General features: G+C 40.9%; 1 protein-coding gene across 1 annotated transcript; it reads left to right on the top strand.

Annotated features, from left to right (window-relative positions):
• Nucleotides 1-707: 707 nt before the first annotated feature.
• Nucleotides 708-27,683, top strand: FAM175B (family with sequence similarity 175 member B). The gene is made up of 9 exons (XM_019556200.1): nucleotides 708-821; nucleotides 2,765-2,855; nucleotides 5,674-5,710; nucleotides 8,977-9,043; nucleotides 11,839-12,029; nucleotides 12,387-12,506; nucleotides 13,190-13,274; nucleotides 17,792-17,906; nucleotides 25,356-27,683. Exons 1-9 carry the CDS (start codon nucleotides 750-752, stop codon nucleotides 25,820-25,822), a joined length of 1,245 nt encoding a protein of 414 aa, XP_019411745.1. The 5' UTR covers nucleotides 708-749; the 3' UTR covers nucleotides 25,823-27,683.
• The last annotated feature ends 114 nt before the right edge of the window (nucleotides 27,684-27,797 follow it).

The raw sequence follows: 27,797 nt of genomic DNA, 5'->3' as shown, positions 1-27,797 counted from the left end.
GTCCAATGCCTTCTCAAGTGTATTAGACTCCAGCCTGCAATGGTCATAAGCTACATTTCCCCTAGTGTTCTGTGCTGTCTGCGAAGGCAGAGACTCGGCAACTGTGTGTCATAGGCACATCAGTCATCTTTCAAAGAGGGCGGAATTAAGGTTCCCTTAGCTTATGTCTTAACTTTGTATTTCCTGGTTTTCAGTTGATTTTTGCTGAACTCTGCACTCTGCAAGGGCACTGGATACTTGCAAGCAGTCATATAACCCTGTTCATGATTTTTTGTGACACTGAATACTGATTGAAGAAGATATTGTAATCTCGGTGCCACCAAGTCCCATATCCCGAAGCACATAAGTTCTTGCTGCATCTACCCATCCCTGTAATGACTTGTTTGGACTAAGCAGCAGCCCTGTACACTGTGGACTTCATTCTGTGCAGATCAGGGAAGATGCCTGAAATGAGCACACTTTGGACTGTCTCTGTCCCAGTGCCTCTGGGGAAACATGTGGGGGCCCTGCGGGAAAACTGGTAGTTTCTCTTTAGCTGAGAAAAAAACGAGGTGGTGGGCTCTGGGGCACGATGCATCTCTCCACCCCCTTCGCAACCCTTGGCCGAGCGGAAGCCGGGCACTGGCAAGACTGCCCCCTGCAGCTGCGAACTACATTTCCCAGAGGCCCCCGCGCGGCGCCGGAAGCCGGGCGGGAGCGCAACGCAGGGGCTTGTGGGAGCGGCGGCCGCGGCGGCGGTGGTCTCCGTCATGGCGGCTTCCATCTCGGGATACACGTTCAGTTCCGTCTGCTACTGCAGCGCCAACAGCAGCGCGGACCACGTAGGTGCCCGGCCCGCGCCCCGGCCCGGCCCCTCTGCCCGCCGCCCGACCCGCGACCCGGCTCTTCTGCGGCCCCGTCTGCTGCTCCGCTTTCTGCTCCCGGAACTCTCTGGTCTCCTGCTCTGCTGTCTGCTCTTACTCTTTGCTCCTTGTCTGATCTCCCGCTCTGCTTCCTGCCCTTGCCCCGTTCTTCCTGTCTGATCTCCTGCTCCGCGTTCTGCTCTGAGCTCCCTCAGATCTCCCGCTCTGCTTTCTGCTTTGCTCCTTTGCTCCTTGTGTGATCTCCTGCTCTGCCTTATGCTCCTTGTCCTTTGTGTTCTGTTGCTCTGCTTTCTGCTCCTTATCCCTTCTGCTCGCTCTCTTTCTGATCTCCAGCTCTGCTTTCTGCCCTGCAGCCCCTCTGGTCTTACCCTCTGCTCTGTATCTGTTTTCCTGCTCTGCTTTTGGCCCTTGCCCTGTGCTCCCTGCCTGATCTCCTGCTCTGCTTTTTCCAGGGTCCCTCTGATCTCCTGCTCTGCTGTCTGCTCTTGTTCTGTGCTCCCTGTCTGATCTCCTGCTCTGTGTTCCACGATCCCTCTGGTCTGCTCTGCTTTCTGCCCCTACTCTTTGCTCCTTGTGTGATCTCCTGCTCTTCCTTCTGCCCTTCTCCTGTGCTCCTTGTCTGCTGTCTTGTTCTGCTTTCTGCTCTTGCCCTGTGCTCCCTGTCTGAGCTCCTGCTCTGCTTTCTGCTCCAGTGCTCCAGGGTCCCCCTGATCTCCCACTCTGCTTTCTGCTCCTATTCTTTGCTCTGTGTGTGATCTCCAGCTCTTCTTTCTAGCCTTCCCCTGTGCTCCTTGTCTGTTCTCTTGCTCTGCTTTCTGCTCTTGCTCTATCCTTTCTGTCTAATTTCTTGCCCTGCTCTGTGTGGTGCTTTGCTGTCTGTCCCTCCCTGATCTTCCCCAGTCTGCATGCAGAGGCTGTCCCAGGCACTCATGCCACAGATTGGCCACCCTGGCCTACTTTGACCAGCACTTGTGCATCCTCATCCCAATCCAAAAAATGCCCCATCAGTAGGTGTCTGTGAGCAAGAAGTAGGGTTTCAAGAGGGATCTGTTTAGTTGTGGTACCAGCAATTGTGCTTTTCTACTGATTGCATTTTAGAAAGGAGGGGAGCATTATGGTTCTACTGTCAACTAAGTGGAATTTGTCATAGTGAGTTTATAATGCCTGCAGAAATGTTACACCCATCTTATTTTGGGTTACACCCATTTTACTTTCTTTGAAAGAAATGTTACACCCATTTTATTTTCTTTATAATGAAGAAGGGTAATTTGGTGGAGTGGTTTAAGCCCTGATCATGCAAATGCTTTGTGTGTATAGTTACGTTTATGAGTAGCCTCATTGTTTCTGGTAGGACTGTTCATGTCAGTAAAGTTAAGCATCTGTGTTGAACCAGGATCTTTGATCAGTGTGGCATTCCCATAAAATATGGGATAGGTTTTAAATTAGAATGGTTAAAGCATATAAGCTAAGCATCATCTTCATCTTATACCTTGTAGTATCACTGTTTTCAGTGTTGGAAATCAAAGGTTACATACCATTGCAATCCAGATATTTATACCCTAGCATAAACCTGGCCCAAGCTTTTGATCCAGTAGCATATAATACAAATTTGCTTTATATTTAGAAATCAGCAGAATTCTATTGTTGAAACATTTCTGTTGATTAGTATATGACTCTTAGATATTCTGTTTCTGGATTTCTCAATTCCTACCTCAAGCAAGGATGGGTTTAAATCATTTTTGAGTTTCTCATTTAGAGGGACCATTCAGGACCTTGTTTACTCCCAGGTGCAAGTTCAGATGAGCTAAAGATTCTTCCAAAGTTGACTGTTTCCAGTGAATTTCTGTATAATAGTGGTTTATTTCTATTTTTATTCCGTGTCCTTTTTCTTTAAATTTTAGGAAGGATTTTTGCTGGGAGAGGTAAGACAAGAGGAGACATTTAGCATTAGTGATTCACAGATCAGCAACACTGAATTTCTTCAGATAATTGGTAAGTGATGCTAAACACAGACTCTGAGAAACTAAAAGATCAGTCACTCAGTTCAGTTTTCCTTTTTTAATGATTTTTTTCCTTAAGAAAGGATTTTTGCTAGTTTTTCTGTAAGCCCAGACAGTTTTCCAAACTCCCAAGAATTGTAATTAAAATATGCTTAATCACATTCATGGTTGCACATACCTAACTGAAACATCAGGAAAAAAGTGTGGTCCTTGTGGGGCTGCATTTTTAACATACTGCTTTGTGATGTAAATATTACTTACCTTAACCATTCAGTAAGTTTTGTGAATTGGTTGCATTTTATAGCACAACATGACAAGCTTTGACCCTGTTTAAACGCATCTGTTGACTTGACTTTAGCAGTTAAAGGGACCTGGTAAAATTAAAATCACCATTTTAAATCATTATTTATATAACTAATATTATATTGTCATTAAGATTATAATGTAAAAAACAAACCTCTTTTAACAATGTCATCTTTTTTGTTTACTTTTGCTTTTCTCTGGACAATGACAAGACTAGTCATTGCAATAATGCTAGAGGAGAATCTTTGCAACCCATTTCACTCTGTGGTCAATGACACCTTTGGCCCAAATCTTGCAAATACTTAATCTCTTGTTTAACTTGACCACTGTATGTAGACACTTTGATTTCAGTGAGGCTATATATCATGATTATATGTGGGATATGTGTAAATGGAGGCTATATTTATTGACCTGTAGGAAAATTTCACAAAGCTATTTGTTTTGCTGACTGTACGAGAATAGCATGACCCGTATGGGATATTTTAAAGATCTGACTTGATTTTTGCTGCAGGGTTACTGTAGATATTTTAATTAATTAGTGAGAGATTGTAATAGGAGTGGTCAGTTTTTATAGCTGGCCAGGTTAAAAATAATAAAGGAGCACATAGCAAAAGGGCTAGATGTTCTCTTTTGTTGATATATGTATAGATGAAAGCAAAATGATTCACTTGTTTCAAATATTTCTGTTGGTTGTAGATTTTTTTTCAAAAGTAAATCTACCTTCAGCAATCCTGTAAATCAGATCTGTGCTGGCAGACCACCATGGACTTCAGTGGGGATCTGTGAACGTGTAAGGGTTGACCAACACAGTCTCTTTCAAAATGACTCTTATGTTTTAGTCAGTTTTAGAACTAAACAGTTCCCTTGAAATTACAGGTTCTGCTAACCACTTTAAAATAGTAATGGCAGCCATGTAATTAAGAATCTCAAGAGACAGGTATTTTTCTTTTTCCACTTGTATCTAGAACTAAGCCACAAGAATTAGTAGACTTGAAAAGGGCTTGTAAGTGTAGACTGCCTGTCCTTGAGCTAACTTAAGAAAAAATATTGACTTTCTCAGTACTTTGATAAGTATATTAGTGAGTGCATAGAGAAGATCTGCTGATTTTCTTCTACATATACATTTCCTTAAACAACTTTGAAAGTTGAATTCCACAAGCAGGGCCACACTGGTTTATTTTTTTTTAAATTGTACAACACCAGGTCTTTATAGTAAAATGAGAATGAGGGCTGGTGGTTCAGAACCCTGGCTGGTTTATTTCTGTTAGAAAGAATTATGTTTTATGTTGGAACAGTTTGATTTACTGGCTTTTAGTGAATCGTTTCTACAAGCCTCAGGAATGCCAGGCAATAAATCTGGAGCTGGCATAATTTCCTTTGTTTTGCAATTAAATAAAATGTTGTAACTTTCACAGCTGCATCATTAACAGTAATAGCCAACTGCAACTTAATTTCTAGAAATGCACACATACATTGATGTGCAGAGATTTCTTTGGCAGTGTCTGAAAGTGTTGGGAAACTAAAGTTTAGAGTTTTCTTTGGTATTGTGGTTTGATTCTGATTGAGCTGAAAGTGCAATTGTGAGCAGAGTCTGTGACTTTCAAAGCAGCAGGTGATGAGTCATTCTTCAGGGAGGATGATACCAAGCATTGTTTCTGCTCCGTGCTCTCTCTGGTAGAGAACAAAATATAATATCAGCTTAAATTCTACAGAACCTGGGGAACATCAGGGGAGAAGATTTGAAAGAATTGGTAGAGCAAGGTGCAAATAAATACAAACAGTAACTGGAAGGGAACATTGTGTAAGAACTGGTAGTTAGAAACAAATCTTGATTCCCTTTTAAAAAGGGAAAATATCTTCTGTGTAGGATTATTGATTACTTTCTCATGTATTTGCCCCAGTGTACTGACCCTTTATTACCTTTGTTGCTTATAGAGGGATCTTGGATTTTTTTCGAGTTTTTTTTTACTTTGGCTGAAAATAGAGAGCCAAGTGACTCTGGTGCTTAGGAGGTGGTACTTAGCCTCTATTAACCTGTATTTCACATCACCCACTTTAATTTCTCGTAGCACATCTCACTACAGTGATTGCTTCCTATCTGTCAGTGCCCCTGTAAGTGTGTGCACAAACTTCTAGGAGAAAAGTTGCATGAAAAACAAATATGTGAGAATTCAGAAATATGTTGGGGGGAAAATGTATAACTTTGGAAAAATATTTTAAAATGTAATTATTAGATTCAGTTTCAGCTAACAAACTAAGCCATTTTTATCCTGGAAGGTTAGAAAAAAATGTAGCTGTCAAAGGGTCACACTATCTCATCCTACAGGGGCAAGTTGCAGTGTTTTTGGGAGTAGTCCAGAGATGCAGAGCAACATACAGCACGAGAGAGATTATTTGCTTATTTGTTTCCTATTTGATATTTGGAAAAGATTGCATGAAATATACTGCCATAGTTTTACCTTTGTCTTTAACAGCTAGGACATATGTCTTCTTTTTTTTTATTGCAGAAATTCATAACCATGAACCTTGTTCAAAACTCTTTAGGTAAGCCATTTCTGTTGTTTTACTCTTGACTGCACAGTTCAGTAAACCCAACATACAAATATAAGTAGTGCATTGAAACATGTTAGTATTTCAAATGTCTCTGATAACATTTGCAACTATTCATTATGTGGTTTTGTTAAAGCAATGTGTGTAAGTAGCACCCAACAAGACACTTAAAACATCTTTTGACAGATATAGTAACATTCATTTGAATGTAGAATTTCAGTGTAGAAGGCGTATATCTATCTACCCGTGTGTTGCAGCATGGCCAAGATTCTCTGTCTCAAGTTTCTGTTTGATGTAGCAAGAATGAGTGGCACTCGAGGGTCCAGGTGGGACACCCTGGTAGCTAGTGGATATGTGCAACCCACCTTCAGCTAGAGGAGCCTTGGGGTTGTTCTGCTGATGTCAGCTAGCCCCCAAGAGATTATTAGGGTAGAATTGCAGCATGCTAATGACCACAATGGCCAGTGGATGGTGTAGGTCAGGGCTGAGCAATTATTTGGGCTGGAGAGCCCCTTGGGGTTTTGATGAGCTGTTGTGGGCCAAGTCAGTGCACTACTACTACTACTACTCCCCCCGCCCCCAAATCTGCAACAGCTTACCAAAAACCCGCTAAGTGGCTCTGCCCCGGGGCCCAGTCCTGTGCTGACACCACCCAGCGATCCCAGGGGCTTTGTGGAAACCAGCCTGGGACCTATGCAGGCATGGTGTGCTTGGCCAGGCAGATAGGATGGGGCTGCAGCCAGGCGGGGAGCAGTGTCTGGGAGCAGCACTGGCAGGCGGGGCCAGGGCTGGGATTGTGGGGTGGTGAGAGTGCAGGCTCAAGGCTGGGGCCCAGGGCAGAGCTGCAGTCTGCTTAGGCAGCAGATTGGGCTCTGCATCAGGCGCTGGTCCCATGGTCCCAGCCCTGCCCCCATGAACCTGTCTCACTCCTAGACCCTACTCCCCCACCTACATGCTGCTCCATCCCATCCGCCTGAGCTGAGCATGCTCTATCTGTGTATGTCCTGGGCTGGTCCATCTGGTGTCCCTGGCGGTAAATGTGGGGTGGAGAGGCTGGGGTGCCTGGGCAGCGTGTTCAGGTCTGGTGGTGACACTGGCAGCAGGAAAGAGCCACCATCACCAGGGCTTCCAGGAAGCAAAATCCAGCCGTTGCGCCACCCGGGCCCTGCTGCATTCCTGGGGCGTTGGGATTGGCTGCACGTGCCATGGCTCAGGCTGCTCCGCACGCCTAGGCCGGGCAGGGCTGAGGGACCTGCGGCAGGCTGGATAAAACTCCTTGGAGAGCCACATCTAGCCCGCATGCCGTATTTTGCCCACCCCTGGTGTAGGTAGTTGATACACGCTGGCTTTGCACCAGCTGCTTATTCTCCTTATCAAGCTGCTGTTTAGCCCCTTTATGATGCCTGAATGCAAAAAGGAATCTAGCCCCATATATTACCATTTGGTAGCCTCACTCTCAATTTTTTTCCCATGGATCCTGCAGTTACTTCATAAAGATGATTTCTAAATTGCTATCTGCGGTATGATGTTTTTTGTTTAGAAATGACCTTTCTAGAAATAATTCCTTATTGTGCTCTATCTGTTTGTTTTTATTTGGAGACTTCTAGAGATTTACAAAGGCATGTTCCTCAAACATTGTGATTGATATCAGTTATATTAAAGGAGAAGCTACAGTCTGTGATTTGCTGTCTGATAATTACAAGGGAAAATTCTTATCCCTATGAATGATGTGCAAGGCTCTTCACACATCAAGATGACACCCCAGTGTCTGATTGGTGATCTCTTTTCAATGTCTGCATTGGTTCCTTATACTTCATGCAGTACACAACAAAACAATAATCACAAATTTTAATACTATTCACTTCCTAGTTATGGCTGTTGGTGCTAGACCCTGAGATAGAGTAGGAAAGAAGTCACCCACATTTCATAGTGTGACTACGTTACATAAAGCATTGTTTATTATTAAATTCAGTCACTCGGGGAGAGTCTGCTAGTTTATATGTTGTTCATCAGACCAGCGCACCCTGTTCTTTGTTCTGTTTCTTTAACCTTCATGTGTGAAAATACTTTTTGTACACTACCGTAGCTCCTTGACTTAAAGTACTCAGTTGCAAGGAGACTTGTAGTTGGAAGAGAACAGCTGTGGCATTGCTGATATTGAATAGGATGGGTTTAGTTGCAGCACAGTTTCCAAACGGTGGGAACTCAGCCAAAAATAATGAATGTTTAAAGGCCAGTTTACTTAATCAATGCAGTTTGAAAACAAAGCTGGTGTATTTAATTCTGGTTGGTTTATTTCCTCCTTATATATTGCATGTGATTATTCCATGTACATATATAATAATGTATGGAAAACAGACTGATAGAGTTGGATGCATTTTAATTTCCAGGAAAGTGTTTAAGCATTTTAAAAGTGAATGGATTATGAGCACAAACAATTCAGTATCCCAAATCAGTCATGAAGTGTGGTCATAAAATTCAGAATGATTTGCATCTTAAAACAGACTATATTTCCACCCTTATTTACCAGCCAAGAACTGAGTTCAGGATTTTGTTTTTTCCCCTACAAGAGTTGAGATCATAGACCTCCAAAACAGTATTTTCCTGCACTGCTTTGGGTGTTAGTGATATCAGCTCTTGAAAGAGACTAAGGACTTGGCAGGTAAGTGAAGGAGGAATCTATTTTCCAATGTTTTTCTGTTGTGACCTGTGGACCATTTGAATTCATAAATCTATTCATCTTTTGGTTAGGACTTGGGATCCAGTCCTGCACCTGGGGCCAGATGGGTGGACTCTTACACTTGTGCAGACACCTGTTGTTTTCAGTGAAACTCCACAAGTACTAGGGTCCATTCATGTGGGGCTGATGGCAGGACTGGGGCAAAGTATTTCAGATCATCTTATCTGAAAAGTGAAATTGCATCCTTCCCCCTTGGCTGCTGCTGCTGAGATGCTAGACAGAAGCACGTTCTGTTTCCCAAGGGCTAATCTGAAGAGATTTTTACAGTGCCCTTTAGTGTAGGGGCTGCCAGAGAAATACCCGCCATCTAACTAAGCAGTGTGATGACAACGAAGGTACTTTTCAACCAGTCATTAAATGCTGTCACTGTTCCCCATGTTACACTGGATAAATATAGAACTGTTGCAGTTACTGTATTATAATATGGTTTAAGATTAATCAGGTATATTTACCAAGCTGACTTGTGAATCCTATGTAAACTGTCTACCTATAATTTTTCCCCCCCTCTTTTTGGTTTAAGCTTTTATGACTATGCAGGCAAAGTTAATGAGGAGAGTTTGGACAGGATTCTTAAAGATCGAAGAAAAGTAAGTTACTATATTTTTTTCGCAAGGTGTGTCTTATTTTTCCTTTATGTGGCATTCCAGGCCTACAGTTGATCAAGGGTAGCTTTACATGTGAGAACCAGAAAAATAAGGATTGGATTAGGACAAGTATTTTTTCTTACAAATCTGTCACCTATTTGATTCAAACCTCCCTGGCTATCCCAGAACTTAGCTTATTCTGTGCAGTTTTGTGGTGTCTGCTGAAGTTAATTAGACCCAAATCCAAGAGGAACAAATTCATATTCATTTGAAGAAAAAATCAGATATGCTAGGTCTCCAGAAATTATTGGTTAATATTAGCCTACAGTTACTCACCAGTGGCTGAATTAGACTTGTATTGTGCTGCTTACGTCAAAAGAACAGAAATGGATACTATTTCTTAAAAATAACATTACAAATTTATGAGACAAGACTTTGGAATTCAGACTTTTCCACCAGTATTTTTAAACTGAAACAGGAATGACTCAGAAAGTAGCCATTCAGTGTTCAATATTCAAATATTATCAGAGCCTTATTACACATGTACCTTTATAATAGTATAGTCAGTTATGCATTAAAATTATTTAAATTTTGGCAATCAGCTGTAAAAGAGAGAGAGATTTTCCTCAAAGTATCATCCAGGGAAATTTCTAATTTAGTCGTGCCCTTTCTATATAATTAGCCAATGCCTGTTTCATCTATTCTGAACAGATCTGATCATCCTAAAAGGCAGAACTATGTTTCAGATTAGAAGCAACAATTAAAGTGTGTTTTCACTGTAGAGTTAACTCAGCTGAGCTCAACGTAAGTTAGCTTTGCTTGAGTGAGAGCCACTGCACTGCAAAATAACAGTCTCGTTATGCAGTGGGTTTGTGTTACCAGCTCTCAGTTGATCAGTTAGCCTGATCTGGACTGAAGCCTTTGCCCCTTGAAGGGCCAGCCAATTTCAGGTAAGGTGTTTCATGCATGACAGCAATTGATTTGGGGTAGCCCTCGAGTTTCCCCTACAGGGTAGGAAAGCCTTCAGTTTACCCATTTATATTAAACATGTATCAATAGGGATCCTGCAGTACCCATCAGCTGGATAACTTTTGTTTCACTGTAACCATTCTTTTTTCTTGTCAGTTTGCTTCTGAAAAAACAAGTGCCTCATATATGTTTTTAGCTATATATCTACTGCTAGTGATTGAGTGGGTTTTCCCATCTCAAATATTTGATTCTGCAATCTCATAGCTCTACTATAGAACAATATAAACATATGTGTGGGAGCAAAATGTTCTTGACTATTGTTGAAAGAAAGAGAAAAGCTTTAAAATCAAAGCCACTTATTAAAGTTGTCTAGCATTTTTTTCTTAAGCCTGTAATGCACATTTTCAGATTGAAAGGCCAACTTGTTTTCAGTTGGGTTTATTTTATTTGGACAGTTAGACTCACAATAAAGATGCATTATCTGCAGTATGGAAATAGGCTGGGAGGGGGGAAGCTTTTAAGTGTAATTCCTGATTTAATGTATCCTTAGTGTCCATTAAGTTACCATCAACTAAAATAAAAAAACATTAATATGTGCTGTTTTGGGTTTAGCTAATTACTAGATTTGCAAAATCCATAGCTCTACAAACTGTGTTATAAAGAGATTGAAAGTAACGTGTGCTTACTGATTTTGTAACTGATTTTGTACTGATTTTGTAACGTATTTAATACAACAGATGTACATTGTTCAGTTAACATGCAGATTTCACTTTATTATTTTGACTCTATAGACATCTTCTTTCCAAGGTGCCAAACCTCTGGCCCACGGGCCAGATTCAACCTGTGGAGTTATAGCATCTGGCCTGTGAATTTCCCCTTGGATTGGGAAATTTGCTGTTGGGAGGGCAGTGGCAAGTAATACTGCCAACTCTCTCTGCTGCCAAATTTCCATGCTTTGCAGGGCTGAATTGGGGCCAGGCCATGCCAGCTTCCCCCTCATGGCCAGTTCAGAGCTGGGTCATCCCCCCCAACACGGCCAGATTGGGTCCTTCCTTACTGCCCCATGCGCTGGATTGGGCCCACTGGCTGGATCCAGCCTACAGATAGACTCAGCATGATCCCTCTGGTCCACGGGGCCAAAAAGTTAGGCACCACTGCTGTATATTCTTGTGTTTGTCACTCAGCCATGTTTGGCTAATGCTAATTTTTTTCATTCTTCTTCCTGTATTTCATGTAAACTAGAATTATAATTTATGGAGTTAAATGTGTGTTAGTATTTGTTTACTCATTGAATTACCCGGATGAATGCTTGCAAATCTGTTGTGATAAAACACACACAAAGGGATAATTTCAGTACCATACTCAGTAAATTAATCCCACAGCTCCCATGCACAAACATGAATTTACAAATTTGTTCTGTGGTGTGTGGCACTGAAAATATAATTTTTTTGCAACAGTCTTCAAAATGAAGCCTTTTTGCTGTGTTCAAAAACTGAACAAGTTCAGCAAATGGAAGATGATCCAAGGCTTGGCTGTTAGATTAAATAATTACAAAATGTATGTGGGATGCTAGATACCATTAAACTAATTAATTTTAAGAAAAAGTTGAAAGGTTAAGTGGTATATTGTAAAATGAGATATTAGCGTGTGTAAAATTCAAGCAATCTATAGTCATTCAAAATTATAATTATACTACAGGGAATTCTGGAGATTGTCAGAATTATAGTAGCTTAATTACATTAGTCGGGCCCTGACTAACTCAAAAGATAAAATGGTAAATCTTTATCCCTCAACTAATGCTTTGTTTTTCTCTTATATTTTCATCACAGAATGTTATTGGATGGTACCGATTTAGGAGAAATACTCAGCAACAAATGTCATACCGAGAGCACATCATTCATAAACAGCTGACACACATTCTTGGAGTGCCTGACCTTGTCTTCCTTCTCTTCAGCTTCATTTCTACTGCAAATAACTCAACACATGCTTTAGAATATGTGCTTTTCAGACCTAACCGAAGGTAAACAATTCTTGTGCATAGATGTTTGAATTATACTCCTAAGGAAGGAGTTGCTAAGGATGGTCTACAGTAGTCACTATTGCACAACCCACAATGTAAGGGGTATGGAAGATTGATCCACCTACTGGTAAATGTTGGTTTTGCATTAATAAAAAAAAATAAAAAGAAAGGACTATTTGAATGTGAAAAGTTTTTCACTTAAAGTTGATCTAGATTAGAAATTAACATTTTAAAGGGGTTGAGGGCTTTTTGTTCTGATTGTGCTCAGAGACTGATCCACTATCCACATTTGCTGGGGATTTGCCAGATATGTTAGAAAATTTATAGCCGGCTCTTTTTCTATTTTTTTTTCTCTAGGTATAATCAAAGAGTGTCGCTTACAATTCCTAATCTAGGGAATACCAGTCAGCAGGAATACAAAGTGTCTTCGGTGCCAAATACTTCTCAGAATTACGCCAAAGTTATTAAGGAACATGGGTGAGTGGGATTATTACTTATTTATAATTATGTAGCTCTACAAGTTTACCTCCCAAATGGTGGCGTCAATATGTGTTTCAGCAAGAAACAACAAAGTATTGAAGCTGTTTAGTCATTTGCTTCTGCTTTGTGTAGTCCTTTTTTTCTGAAGAGCAAAACATACATTTTTGTTTAAATGGATCAAAGTTATAAAAGTTTCCAAGAAAAAGGAACACTAATATAAGCAGTTATGGCCTGATTCTGCATACTCTTTTTCACATGAAGAGCTCCCATAGATTTCAGTGAGGATGCTGTTTGAAGAGTAGCCTTATGGGCTTGGCCATTTTAATAAAATGCACTAATGCTGCAAAATAACATTTTTATATGTTAATTGCAACTTCCTAGCTTTTACATTGGTTCTGGGAGAAAGATGTAAGAGTCCAGTCTTAGTAACATCAGACTCAGCAAGTTTTGCTGCTTGTTCCCGGAAGAGCCTCGACAGCTAATGTGTTGTTGCCTGGATACTGGCTTCTTGGGACATACACATTTTTAGCAACATCAGAATTTAGCTTTTGTGTACATGTAACAATGAGTGCTTAAAAGTGATTTTGGAGAAAGGCAGCTCAGGGAGAGAGTGAAAGAGACATAAAGAGAAAACTGTGATATTATCCTTTCTAAGTAAATATTTCTGCTTATTTTTTTAGTACTGATTTTTTTGATAAAGATGGAGTCATGAAGGACATCAGGGCTATATATCAGGTTTATAATGCACTTCAGGAAAAAGTACAGGTAATGAATTTTATTTATTATTTGTCAACAGTCATATGGTGCCTCTGTTTTTGTACTTTGATAACCCAGGAGTTGCACAAACACTCAAATTTGATTTTTTTGTATTTAAAGGAAATAAACGTTACTTTTCTTTAATATTTAAAAATTTATACTGCTTCCACTTACAGCTTGACCAGCCACGAACTGAGATTCACATTTGACAGAATGTATTATAATGGTGATGAATATATATTTATTATTGGTTCTGGCTGTCTTCACTTGGGTTTTATTGAGTGAAGATAATTGTAATGTTAAGTGGTATCAAAGAACATTTTTATTCGTTTCTGTTTAGACCTTATCCTCAGGCGTGCAATTGGATCTGTGTGGGTGGATTTCTTCCCCCAGACCCATATGGAAGTGAGTAGGGCTTCACACAGGTGCAGGGGCCTATAGAGAACTTTGGACCTATTATAGTTTACAACTGTTTTCTAAGAAGTTGCTCTAATTGTAGCTGAGATCCCAAATGGCTTACTACTGAACTTGCCTCAAAAATCTGCAGTGGACTGCATTGCTCAGGACAAGATATAAGTTGACAGAGGACAGCATACAACTATGCTGCCTCAGGAGCATATGTTTGGGAATTGCAAGTCAGTTGGATTTTGCTCCAAGACTCTTGCTTTATATCTGCTCTGAGGTAATCTGTCACCGATTTTTATGAATAGCAAGTTATGTCCTTCTGGACATCAGTTCAGCTGTGCTGATTGGCCTATGCAGCAGAGAACAAGATAGATTTAAGACTAGCTATTTACTGACTCTGCCTGCATAAAAGATGAACTAACTGCCCTGTACAAGTTGCACCATTTTAGTTTCCTTGTGTGATGAAAAGTTCTTGCCTTAAATGATTAATTCTGTATCCTTGATGGGAAAGTTCCTCGGTATAATTTTAACATATACTGTATTTTTGCGCATATAGCCCGCACACTGATATAACCCACACCCATGTATAACCCGTGGAAAATTTTATTTTCATAAAATAGTCTGTGTATTCCCCCCCCCCGAGACATGGCCGCAAGCATGGGCTCTGTTGGGCATGGCTGCTGGAGCTGGAGCCAGCTAAAAGTGGTGCAGGGTAGGGGAGGGATGAGGAGCTGCGAGCGGGGGGAGGCAGCCCCACTCCCTGCCACCGCCACCAGCCACCCTTAAGCCAATCCTTCCAGGGGATGGGCGGAGACAGGCTATGCGGGTCTAAAGACTCTGCATAGCCCGCACCCTTGTATAGCCCGCACCTATCCATCAAGTTTGTAAAAACGTGTATAGCCCGCAGGCTATATGCGCGAAAATATGGTACTTGCCCCTAACAGAACTGATCTCTGTCTCAGCTAATATCCAGATGGTTGCTGTTCTCTTTGGAGCCTGCCAGCCCTGCTTTGAATGCTGGCCAGAGCAGGTCACTGAATAATGAAAAGATTCTCTTCCCAGATATTTCATGCTGTCTCTGAGCAGTATTTTTAAAGAGACACAGTTATTGTCAGATGAATTCATTCAATTTGTTAATGGTGTAAATTTATGTAATGCTTCCTTGTGGCTAAGAATAAGTAGGCTTAAATGTATGCTTTGGACTAATCACTGTTTTCCTAATGAGAAGGATAACAGAATTTACCTTCCCATTGTTAGAAGTGTGACCGTGCTTTCATTTGGCATATATATAGCATTGCTAAGCTTGCTTGTGCACACTTAAATGTTTGTTTCTTTATCATCTGTAAAGACTTAACATTTCTTTATGTTGTTTGACTTGGACACACAGACTATTCCAAAACTGGAAACAAAATGTTATCCACATGTTTAATTGAACAACAGCAGATCCCCTTAATTTTAATTTTTAGGAACTTAGTAGAAATGTATAGAAGAAGGAGGTAGAATGAGGACGCATGCACTGAAATGAGGAGACAGGTTTAAAACTAACAAGAGAATACTGTTTTTAGGTAGCGCTTAGTTAACTTGTGGAACTCATTAGCACAGGAGATTGTAGAAGACGAATAGTATGGTCAGGTTCAAAAAGAGACTAGACAGATTCATGGAAGATAAATCCATTAATAGCTATAAAATGGAAGAGTTGGAGAGGTGTCCCCTGGCATCTCTAAACCAATGATAGTGGATACTTGGGAAGGGTAACAAACAGGAGATGGATCACTTGAGATGCCTGGTTTAGTGCTGTCCCTCTAAAACAGGTGTCAAACTGATCCGGCCACACAGGGCTAGATGAGCTTTGCTGGGTCACTCTGTACATCAGGTCAGCCTCACCAAAGCCCATCCAACAAAGTGCCACATGCAGCGCACTCCCAAAGCTGATCCCCTGTGCCAGGTGTAGCAGGCTCAGGGCTTGCACTGTAGGAAGCGCATGGGTTGGAACTGGCATCAAAAGCACTTCATGTGACGCAAGAGGCTGGCACAGGGTGCACACTGCATGCTGTGCCCCATCAGACTAGCCCTGCAGCACTGGCTCCGGGGATGGTCGGATCAGGTTGTGCTGATGCCAGTGCGCAGGGGCAAGCCCTGTGCAAGCCCTGGAGCAGAGCTGGTTGCTGCAGCTGGTGCACAGGACTGGATCAGCTGCACTTACTGCCCATGGCATAGAGGGCTGGCCTGAGGTGCATGCTGCATGTGGTGCTCTGTCAGACAGCCCTGCATGTCAGCTTTGGCACAGCCTGATCTGGACTGCATGCAGTGTGTGGGGTCGGTCTGAGACCAATGGGCCAGCACCATGAGCTGGATCTGACCCACAGGCCATAAGTTTGATTACCCCTGTTCTAAGAATCCACTCCTGCCCCTGTCAGAGTCAGCAATGCTGGTTTAGATGGACCATTGGTCTGATGCAGTATGTCACTTCAGGTTAGAGGTGCACTGATACATTGTTCTGTATCGTATCAACACTGATAAAAGGAAAATGACATTATTGGCAATCGGCTTTTTTTTGCCTGATGTGGCCAGTAATGTTGCCAATAAGTGTCACCACAACATGTGTGCACAGCCCCGCTTCTCCATCCTTTACCCTGCCCTGAATGAGCAGCCCCTGTCCTATTCCCTCCTTCACTTCAGGGGCCTCAATCTGCTCCCGCACATCCCTTCCCTCCCCACCCCCTTCACCCACAGATTTACCAACTGGACACTGCTCTCCAAGCTGCCAGGCTGCATGTCAGTAATCAGATCAGTATCAGCCGATATGGCTGGTTAATAATTGGCCATCGGCATCAGCCCCCAAAATCTTTACTGGTGCACCGCTAGTTGAGATCAGTGCAAATGAAATGTACACCAAGAGAATTGTTTTCTTGGAGCAGTGATTTTTCCACCTTTTTAGACTAAAGGCACCACTCAGAAAATGCCAGCTCTTATCTTTTTTTTTACCATGAAAAAATAATAAAGCAATTCTTCAGTTGCAGAGAACTCACAAAGACAGCAACAGATCAGAATATTTTCTACACTGGTTTCTTATTTGAAATCTCTGAGTTGATCTTGTAAAGCATGTATAGGTATTTACACACCTAACTCTGCTAATACTGTCACTCTTAAAAGGATCTCAAGGTACTCCAGGGTTGAGAATCACTGACTTAACTTACAACTCTTTGAGGAGAAGCTTTATTTTTTTTTTTTGAGGTTTAGTGGTACCTTAGCTTTTATGCATGCTTCAAAAGCAATCATGTTTAAACTCTGTTGGGAGACATGATCATGACCCAAAGTTTACTTCCTTGGTATGGTTAAAAGTTATTTTGTTGCTAGGCAGATGATCAGAATCTATTTTAACGTAGATCAAAATGTTTTGCGATCACACAGCGCCTTTGGATTGGGAATTGCTTTAGCCAGCATTTTTTGTGTATGTGGATCACTCCCAGAAAGATAACTGCATGGCTTCATCCTTTCCTGACCAATGTAAATTAATCCTTACTGAATTAATGATTCTTTACAAATTGCAGTAAAAGGTCTTTAGGTAGTATTCAACAAGAATTATAATAGGAAAGAGAGCAGGTGGTATAGTTGTCCCCTGACTTTTGTTTCCATGCCCAGCTATAACTCAGTTGAAGTATATCATAGATGCTATCTAAACACGTTCCAGTGAGCAACCTAGAGTACCGGACAGCCTTAGATTTAAATTACATCAGCATAAGCCGTGTATTTACAAGGTTGTTGCTAGCACAGTTTCAGTGAGTCCAGATACAGCTTCAATTATTTTTTTTTTTAAATCAAGTTCAGAAAAGCTTAGACTGAGTCATTTCCAACAGATGTTAAAATATGTGCCTTTCCCCTGTGGGTGAAATGATTGGGAATTCACTTTCCATCATGCATCAGTTGAGCATTGACCATGATTAGTAAGTAGGAAACCAGTTGGAACTTCTAATTTTATGCTTTGGCGCAGTACCTGGTCCTCTTGCTTTTGCATTTGTATTTCTTCTAGTCTGGCAGCATTCTTTGGCATAGTTGCAAGACTACTTCATATATCTTTACAGCATCTGACTGCAACTTATCTTGTAATGTTTTTCTCCCAGGCAGTATGTATAGATGTAGAAAAAAGTGAACGAGTTGTTGAATCTTTTCAAGCTGATGTAAACAAGCTAAAAAAGCAAATCGCACAAAGAAAAAATGAAAAGGAACAAGAAACAAGTAAGTTTTCTTATACTTCTGTTGTTCCATAAACAGGATCTATAGAGACAAAAGACTTTTATTTTAAATGAGCACATAAGACTAGTTGTGAATTACTTGTCTTTGTCTGTTTTATGAAACAAAAAAACAAAACACATTGTCAGCCTAATGGCTTTAGTCTTCCATGCTGATACTTAGGCTGGCTATGTAATGAGTTTATGTTGAAGTGATACCTGAATTATTAAGATACTTCTGCAAATATTTTCGTATTCTGAAATCCAGATGAAAACGATAATTTGCATACATCACTTGCAAAAATCTCAGAATATCCTGTGCCTGGATTGATAGAATTGAAATTTTGAAACTGAATTTTGAAGAGGGCTATGTGGTGCAATTTATTAATACCTGTCACCTGGAGTCTTTCTGGCAAGTTACTGCAAATTGTTGAATTGTAGGACATATTCATTATCTTGGTAAGAGTGTATAGACTATGGGAGAGTGTGGTATACCCTTGGAATGCTGATTTTAACGGTTTAAAATACAAGCTAATCCAAAACACAGCAGGCATTTTTAAACAATTTGTTAAATGTACACAATTTCAGGAAAATGTAGATTCCGGTAGTAAAGAATTAAATTTGAAATTATATTTAGTTTAAGTTGTACCACTATGACTGCTTTTGAGGTGAAAACTGCAAGGCCAGATCACTGGCTAACAAATGGTACTAAGTACCAGACTTAGCTTGTGAGAGCGAGGAAGGTATCTGGGCACTGCTCTTTTACTGTGTACCACCATCACCCGGGGTGCAGAACTGGCCAGTCATGCCTCTGCCACACCACGATAACATGTATTTGCATAAACTAGCCCCAGCAAGCATGGGGCTATAACGTGGGTATGCAGCTGGGAGTTATGGTGTGTGTACGTGAAGTCATGTCACTTCTCGATATGCTAAAACATACTTTTAAACAAGCTGTTTGGAAATGCGTTTCCTTAAGACATGCATCCCAATTTCTAATTGCCGATTTTTGGGGAAGGGTGTGTATGGTATGCAAATAAATATGGTATCTCTGAATGGGAAACCAAGTCTACCCTAGAGAAGAACTTTTCTGACTGGCAGCATGGTTCAGTAGGACCTCTCATCTCAGCTTAGTACGGTAGTACTGTAGAACCTGGATACTTTGGAAAGTGAAGTTCCCCGCCCCCTTGTAAAGATGAGGGCTTGCAAATTAACGGAGGACATACGGAGCCACAGGAAACAGCTGTATGGGACTGTTGAGGTGGTTCTGCTGAGTAGCAAAGCAGTGCCTTTTGAAGCAAAAGCTGTAAAAAAAAAAAAATCGGAGTGGTTCATCCTTAATATAATTCTCTGTGACTTAAGCAGGTTGTGAACCACCTAGATATGAATGATGTGGGTTCTGCTGCATTGGGCTGCGAGTGGTATTAGGATGTGGATCCTGAAGGGGAAATGGGGAGGGAGAAAAAAATGATGGTGTTTTCTTTAAAAGAAGAAGGTAGGTCAGGGAGGGCAGGACAGGACATAATGTTTGTTCGGTTTTTTTTGGGAGGGGAGGGAATGGTCTGTGTTAGAGGAACAGGAAGAAGAGAGGAATAAAAAAAAGAGGAAACTGACACTGGAAACAACTTATGTACAGACAGTTATAACCAGTTAATTGGGTAACTAGTGATGCAGGCCAGCTGCTTGGATAATTTTCTAGCAGGGGTGGCCAGCCTATAGCATGTGTGCTACAAGCAGCACAACCAGCCTCTGTGTGTGGCACACAGCAGATCGTGGAGGGGACAGCAGCACAACAGTGGTGGAAAGTAGAGGCGCATCGATATGTTGGCTGGGTATCAGATCAGCACCGATTAAAAGGAAAATTAACCTTATCGGCTTTTTTTGGCCATTAGAGCTGATAATGTTATCCAATCATTAATTATGCTGGGGCCCCCCAGATCTCTGGGTTCCCTCCCTTGAGCTGGGGGGGACTTTGAATAACCCCCCATCCCCTTACAGGTGGGCGAGCAGAGCTGGATTACAGTGTGGTGCGGGCTGGGGCTGGGTCAGGTGCTGTAAAAGGTGTGAATGCAGCAGAGGTAACGGGTAGGGAGGGATTGGCGGAGCTGCCTGGCCCGACCCAGTGTGACTTAACCCACAGTGCCTGGGCTTCTGCACCCCAGGTGCTGGGGGCAGAGTGTGGCAGGGGCCGAGGCTCCTGCTCCCTTCTACCCCCCGTCCCCTGCCCCCATGCAGGAGGGTCCTTTTCCCAGCAGGGAGGCTCTGGGAGTGGGGGGGGGGGGTGATGCTTTAATTGGAGCAGCTCCAAGAGGCATTCTACTTAAAGTGCTTAGAGACCATGCAGCCGTGGGCAGCCTCAGCTCAGACAGCTGCCCCAAGCCTGAAGGGTGGGACAGCTGCTCCCCACCCCACCCCCGGGTGTACAGCAGGGTTCTTCCCTTCCCGGGGAGCGTCCAGGAGATGAGGGGTGGGTATCAGCATCCCCACACTTAGAAATGGCAGTGGGGATGCTTGAACTAAAACTCATTGGACAAGCTTTATTACTAAATATCGGTTATTGGATCGGTGTTGGCCAATATGGCTGGTTAATAATTGCCTATTGGTATCAGCCAAGAAAATCTTTATCCATGCATCCCTAACCAGACAGGGGTGGAAACAAAGAGCAGAGTATTGGATTGTGGCAGGAAGTTAAAGGTGGGAAAACAAGACAAAACAGCAGCAGATTAAGCAGCGAGCACAGGCAGGGAGAAGAAAGAGCAGCTGATTGGGCAAAGAAAGGGGATTAGAGTGGTGCTCAGGGACAGGATGGGACATATTCATGGCATGCCTGTCAAAAAGGTTGACTACCACTGGTCTATATGATCTCTGGCCAAAGTTTGGAAGAGACTAGAAGTTTTAGCTTGTATGCTAGGTATTAATGCTTTTAGATTGAGGCTTTTTAATCTTTTAATGTGTTTATTCTTCCCCTTTGCAGTTAGTGCTTGATTCAGCATCAGTTTTCCTTTATGTTCTAAGTTAAGTCCACAGCAAATAAAAGTGCTGAAATGATTATATCATGTTTTGGTTGCTAAATTAAAATCCTTACAGGTATATTTTGAAGATAGTCCTACATTCAGCAAATAATTGCTAGCAAATAATTGAGTGTTTTTTTCTGAAATCCCGACTATCTCCAAGTGCTTCCTTTTTATCAGTGATGCTTCTGTATTAGAAATTTGTATTTCAGTTAGAAGAGTATTATTTCAAAACTTTTCATCAAATAATATTTTGGTGTAGTCCAGTGTAAGGTATTTATTTTAGGGAAGTGTATTCAGCAATCCTTTGATTTATTTCAAATGATGCAAGATCTAAGGAAGAACAGGACTACCTTATTCACCTGGAGATTTAAGCTCTGGTTGCATTTCTTTTATTATGTGTTTTGGGAACCAGAGTAAACAATCTTTGTATTGATTTGCTGGGGTTTGATTTAACTCGCTATCATAGAAATGTCTTCCCCATCAAAACTCCATGTTTTTCATTACAGTTCTACATCATATTTTGACAGAATAATTTTCATGGCATATGTTTATGACTACTAGGGGGGGAAAAAAGAGTAGTAAAACTGCTTGTTCAGCAGTGCTGCTCCACAATTGTCTGGCTCAGGCAGACCCATTGTTTGAACATATTTGGGGTGGTGCCGTGCTGTCCCTCCTTCATAAAAGTTGAATACGTCTTTAAGAAACCTGCTTATTGGTAGGCAGGATTTGCAAAGCGCTTCATCATTTTTCAGGAAACAGTGGTGAAGCTTTAGCAGATGTAAGGCAGGGAGGATGAGGGTAGAGAAAGAGAAAAGGAGGGAGGGAGTATTGAAAGATGGTAAGCAAAATATTCAGGTGGAATGTAGAGTATGGGGTAGTCGTGTGTTCAAGGCAGTGGGCAACGGGCCATTTCTGAGAACACGTGCCAAGTGGATAAGAGTGACAGGAGATGGAGTAGGACGGGAAAGCGTATGCATGGCTTGTCTGCATGATGTCATCTGATCGTGCTTTGCTAGGCTTCGGGGCTGGTTTCTTACTTTCTCATTTTTACAGTATTGGAAGTTGTTTTCCCTGTCTTGGAAGTGTTGACTGTTTTGTCTTGTTTCTTCAGTCAAGTGAAAGAGAGCAAGCACACTTACACTTTAAATCTCCAAAGGAATAGTATTTATCCAAAAGGCTGTCATTCCCAGCAATTATTTGTAGTTGGGATATGGCTATACTGGATATCCTACTTGCCTTAAGAGATGTATTCTGGCTGTATTTCGGAGAATTCACTAGAAACTGTCAGATAAAATCAAATCAACCTCATTAGAAGCACAGTAATATGTTTTAGGATGTGTCGAAGTATGTACTGTTTGCAGTTCTTATGCTCTGAAAAACTCTGTTCTCTGTGTGTCACTGCATACTATATGGTATATAAAAATTGAATCCTGCTGTATACTTAATTCACCATAAAATGTGTGGGACATCTCCCTTTTCTTGTGTCACTACTGTCGTATTGATTCAAGGTAGATGGAGCTACTCAGCCTTATTTTTGGCCTTACTTCAGTTGGTCATTCCATTCACGACTCTAATCTGACACAAGGCAGATGAGGTGTATTAGTAATGAGAAAGTTATTCCTAGGACTTGAATGTTCCACTACACACCTAAGTCTTTTAAAGCTACACTTCCATGCAGAAAAATGGCTTATTTCAATAAAGTTGCTAAAAGTAGAATACATTTTCACAAGCTATGGGTAGTTTTCCACATGAAACGCAATAGAACTTTTTTTTTTTAATCTGAATTTTCCATAAACAGTAACCAATATAAACCTCATTTCATAGAATCATAGAAAAGTTGGGCTGGAAGGGACCTCCAAAGGTCACTTAGCCCAACCCCATGCTTGAGCCAGGATAATCCCTATCCAAAGTACTCTAATCTGCCACAGTTAAAGCAAGGGGATGAGTACCTAGGAATTTCAAAAGTAGACCTGGACCTCTGTGTGCTAGATGTAATGCAGAAACAGAATAAAAAGGTAGACTGTATACTAGAGTGTACAGTCTTAAAATAGATGGACGAATACAGGAAACCAAGGAGAAATACCGGTCAGCCTGATAGCACTCCTACTTTGCCTAACCATTGTAAAGATTTTTTAGGGAACATAGGAAAGGGGGGATTTGAAGAAGACTAATGAGGTATTTCAGAGATGTTTATATGGACCTGCTTCCAGGGATGAGGGGCACCAGGGAAGGGAGGCACAAAGGAGTTTGAAAATATAACAGTGGTCAGTGGAGTTTAGCACTGTGGCCTAGTAAGAAATGAGCCTGTTATTCAATACTGAATGAAAACTGATAGACAGTGATAGTGATTATATCTTGGAAATGATTAAAAGTAGTTTCTGGTTGATGTGATAGAGATGAGAGAGCCAATTCAAAGATGCAAAGGAAGGGGCAACGTGGTCCAAGATGGAGAAATGATTTTCGCAGCAGCATTTTGTATGGTTATCAGCAGGGCAAGATATCGTTCGTCATATAGAGAGCAGGATATTGCAGTCATCAAGACGAGATAATGAGAGAGTTCTAGCTGTGTAGATGGACAGAAAAGGCTGAATCTCTGAGAAGTGATGTAGAAAGATTTTTGTAAGAAATAATCATAGCCAAGCTGTGAGGACCTAGAGAGAGGTCATGCTCAAACAGGAACACCAGCAAAACAGGCCTTAGTTACAGGAGGATGGTGATGTCCACAATACAGGAGAAAAGGGATGGCAGTAAGGTTTTGAAAGAGGGGAAAGAGAAGGGCTTTTTTAGCAATTGTTTTAGCAATTTTGTGGTTCAGCTGATGGCTAAAGCTATACGAGAAGTCAGATTGGCAATGTTTCTAATTTAGACATAAGGAAGCGAGTGTGGGGTAGAGAGATACTTTGCCAGGGCATTGGCATAGGGGTGATAGTTGAATTTATGTTAATAGATAAGATATAATGCTCAGAGGGGAGAAGGGGGCCACGAGATCCCTGTAGAAAGCTGTAATTCCTCTCTAGTTTCTCTGATGGAAACACTGAAGGAGAAATTGCAGAGGTAAGAGGAGAAATGGAAAGAGGCCGGGTAATGGAAACCCAGAGAGCGTAAGTTGTTTTTGGTTTTTGTTTACAAATGGAAGACAGCCGACAAGTTGAGGAGGAGTTCTTGTTCTGGGATTTGGCCAAAAAAAGTCTTTAAAGACATGGAGAACAATGTTAGTGCAGTGGAAAGTCTGGGAGGCAGATTGAAATTGGTCCACAATTGAATTGGAAGAAATTCCAGAGAGCACTTGTAAATGGCATACTCAATGACCTTGGAAGAATGAAAGGGGGCTGTTGTAGTTGGAAATATAAATGAAATCCAAGATGGATTTCTAAGATGGAAGGGAGAAAGCCAGAGAAGAGTGAGAGGTTATAGAAAAGGATGGAAATGGAAGTGGGCACAAAATGCTAATGGATTGGGGTTGGGCTGTCCCCTCATGTCATCCAAAGATGGGTCAGGGTGGTGATGCAGAGCAGTAGAGGTAGATAAGAATCTCCTGCATTTGTTGCAGGTAGGATGTGAAAGAGTTGGAAGATGAAGAGTAAAGAAAAGGCATGTCAGGCAGTGTGCTAATGGGGAAGATCACACATTTTGCCAGTTCTCTTAGAAGGATTTGGTGAGATCCTGTGCAGAGAGAGAGAAGTGCAGAACACATGGAGGTTTTGAGTGAGTCAAGGGTGGGAAAAATGTGTGCAGGCATTTAGTGCACGAGATTCAATTAACTTGGAGAAGTAAACTTGGCACAACTAAATGCGGAGAATTTTTTGTAGCAGAGTGTCAGCCTGGACATCAAGTTTACATTAAAAAAAAAAAAAAAAAAGGCCAAAGAATCTAGAGTTGAAAAAGGGGGTGTTAAGAGTCATCAGCCACATCAATTAAAAAATATGCAGAAGAAAGGAAGGGCTGACCACAGGACAGATTTTCAGTGCTGATGGAAAGGAAGTCTTGGGAAAAGAATGAGTGACAAAGCTTAGAGGGAGGTTGAGGCTCAGTATTGGAAGAGGCCAAGTGATGGTCTGATACTGAGAATTCAGTCTCAGATCAGAGAGAGTAGTGCTTAAAGACCATGTCAAGTGAATGTCCCTGTTAGTTTGTGGGAGAGTTGAACTATGGCTGCAGGGCCAATGGAAACAGAGTGAGGAAATGTGAATATAAGGGGACAGACGGGTCATTGACATGGAAATTAAAGTCACTGAGGACGTGTGTGGAAGACTGAAGAGAAAAAGTGATCCAGGAGTTAAAATCTGAGAGGAAGGTCAGTGTGGAAGAGTTGGTTGACCAATAGCTGATAGCAGTGTTGAAGAAGTGACAAGAGAAGTAATTTATGGCTCTGTATCCTGAACTAGATTATTTTATATGCTTTGAAAAATACTTGGAACTTGCTCATTTTCTTGTTTTTGTAGGACAGCAGCAAGCCATCTTAAACAGACAAATGTCAGCTGACAACTTGGAACCTATGTTTGTTCCACGAACGTCCTACACTGGATTCGCTGTGGAAGGTTGCACACTTGAAGATTCAGATGCCTCAGATCCTCCTCCTCCTTATTCTGATTTCAGTGCAAGCAATCAAGAAAGTACTGTTGGTCATAGTCTCCTGGAAAGCAGCGTGTTCATGCCTCGACCACAGGCTGTTGGCTCTTCCAATTATGTTTCCACAAATGCAGGATTGAAGTATTCTGGTAATGGAGCATCCATGCCCTCTTCCCAAAGAGCAGTTGGTGACAATATTGATGAATCTGAAGACAGTGATTATGAGAACTTGCTTGAACCTACAGAATCATCTGACAGTGAATACTCGCAGACAAGGGTTTCACGACCCCTGACACATCCTGATGGAGATTCCAGGAACAGTCAAACTTCCCAGATTTAATAGAACCAAGAACTCAACATGGCACTGTCTTTTTTTTTCATAATTGTTTCAAAACAATTTTGGGGGATTTAACCTGGATGAAATGAACTACAAAGAATTACTGTGCACAGAAAACATAGAAGACTTGCACTAGTTGGCTTTACTCACCTTGTGATACATTTTGCAAGTTTTATAATGGAATCACTAGGAAATCAAGTTGTACTAATGCAAATGAGGGTCATGGATGTACTGGTAAACTTAGGCCGAATGAAATTTATAGAAACCATGTAGCTTTTGTTGTCATATTTTCTTTATGACAATAAATTGGCATATAGCAACTAAGCACAGTTAGTCTACAAAATAAGTGTGGTCTGAAATCAAAACTTACCTCTTGCACTATCATGCCTTGAATTTTAGTTTTTGAAAGGGAAACAGTTTTTCAGCAACCTTCAGAGCAACTTTCTATGGTGAACCAAATTGATCTTTGCCATAAAATAAATTTTGATAATTCCAGAAGCCTGATTTGGAAGCTTGTGGTCTACCTTCCTATATCAGTATGCTCGTTTAATAAAGAAGGCGGGTTGTTTGAGCTTTTTTTACTAGCCTGTGTATATCACTTAAAATGATGGTTGCCTTTTCTTTCTGTAGAAAACCTTACTGGTAAATCATCCAAATGAATGTCATATGCTTAGTTACTTGGGTTTTGGTGGGTTTACAGTAACTTTATGCCACACTAGCCTCATTTACCATCTCTTTTTTGTAGTAAATTATGAAGTGCACATAGCAGTAAATGGTGACAGATGAAAAATCATCAATTCCATCACAATTTGACTTTGAAAACTATAGATTGCAAACCTCATAGACTTTTTATTGCAATTTATTTGCAATCTGTGTATTGGATTTATACTTCTTTACCAGTTATTTTATGTAAGAAATAGGGGGTCTGGGTGGGGAAAGGTTGTTTAGGTTTTTCCCTGGGTTTATTACTTTTCGCCTTGGAGTGAAATACATAAATGTTTATTTTAATTTGACTTGCAGCTCCTGTCAGAAAATTGCCATTTTGGAGACATGAAGTGTGGTATATTTAGAGAATTTATGTTTGGATGCACTTATATTTTTATTTAATTACTGCTTGTATTCTAACTTTACCCAAAAGATGTGCAATTGTGCCATTAAAAAGTTTGTGTACTATTGGGCTCTATCCCTTACATATGTATGGCAAAACTTGAAGTGTATGATGAGGTTAGCACATACATTTAGCATCTTAAATATTAATAGCCTTTCCTTCTGATTTGGTTAATAGCCAGAAGAACAAAAAACAGTTGTTTAAATGTTTAAATATATTGATTTACAGAAGGTGGAAATCTCAGTATATATGATATATGTAAGGCAAAAATATGTTCATTAGCCTCTTTTTACCTGTACTAAATAAAACAAAATGGTTTTGGAAAAGTGATGTTAAAGAAAAGATGTTAAAACTGATACTCTTCTGTTGGGTGTTTGTCTTAAACATTTATGGTCTATTTTAACTATTTTACATTATTCTGTGTAGCCTTAACTCAATGCCTTTTGTTTTCAAATGTTACAATCCACTTTAACAGCAAATTTGTTCCGGTTTTATTACTGTTGGCTATCTGCAAGCAACTGTAGTACTGGTGTGATAAGTGCTGCTGGCATCTCATCAGTTTTGATTTTCATGTGCAAGAAAGTATTTTTATTTTTATGCTGCACAGAAACCTGCAATGTACATCTCTGACAAAGCAGTTAAATGTGACGGTAAAATTTTATTTAAACCTGTAAATATATTTTCATATCTGTCAGCAAAGTTCCATGTTAGTGAAGGTCATGTGTCAGCATATGAAAATGCAGCTTAGTTTTGAGATCTTTGTTTGTCTTCATTATTTAAAAACAAACAACAAAAAAACCTTTGCCTATTACAGACATAAGAAATGGATTGGCTGGAGGGGGGAAAATATACCACCAATGAGATTGACTT

This window comes from Crocodylus porosus, unplaced genomic scaffold (genome assembly GCF_001723895.1).
Source record: "Crocodylus porosus isolate Cpor-Errol unplaced genomic scaffold, CroPor_comp1, whole genome shotgun sequence".
In the NCBI taxonomy this organism is placed as follows: domain Eukaryota; kingdom Metazoa; phylum Chordata; order Crocodylia; family Crocodylidae; genus Crocodylus; species Crocodylus porosus.
Note: the sequence above shows the minus strand (reverse complement) of the source record. Positions and strands in the feature narration are given on the sequence as shown.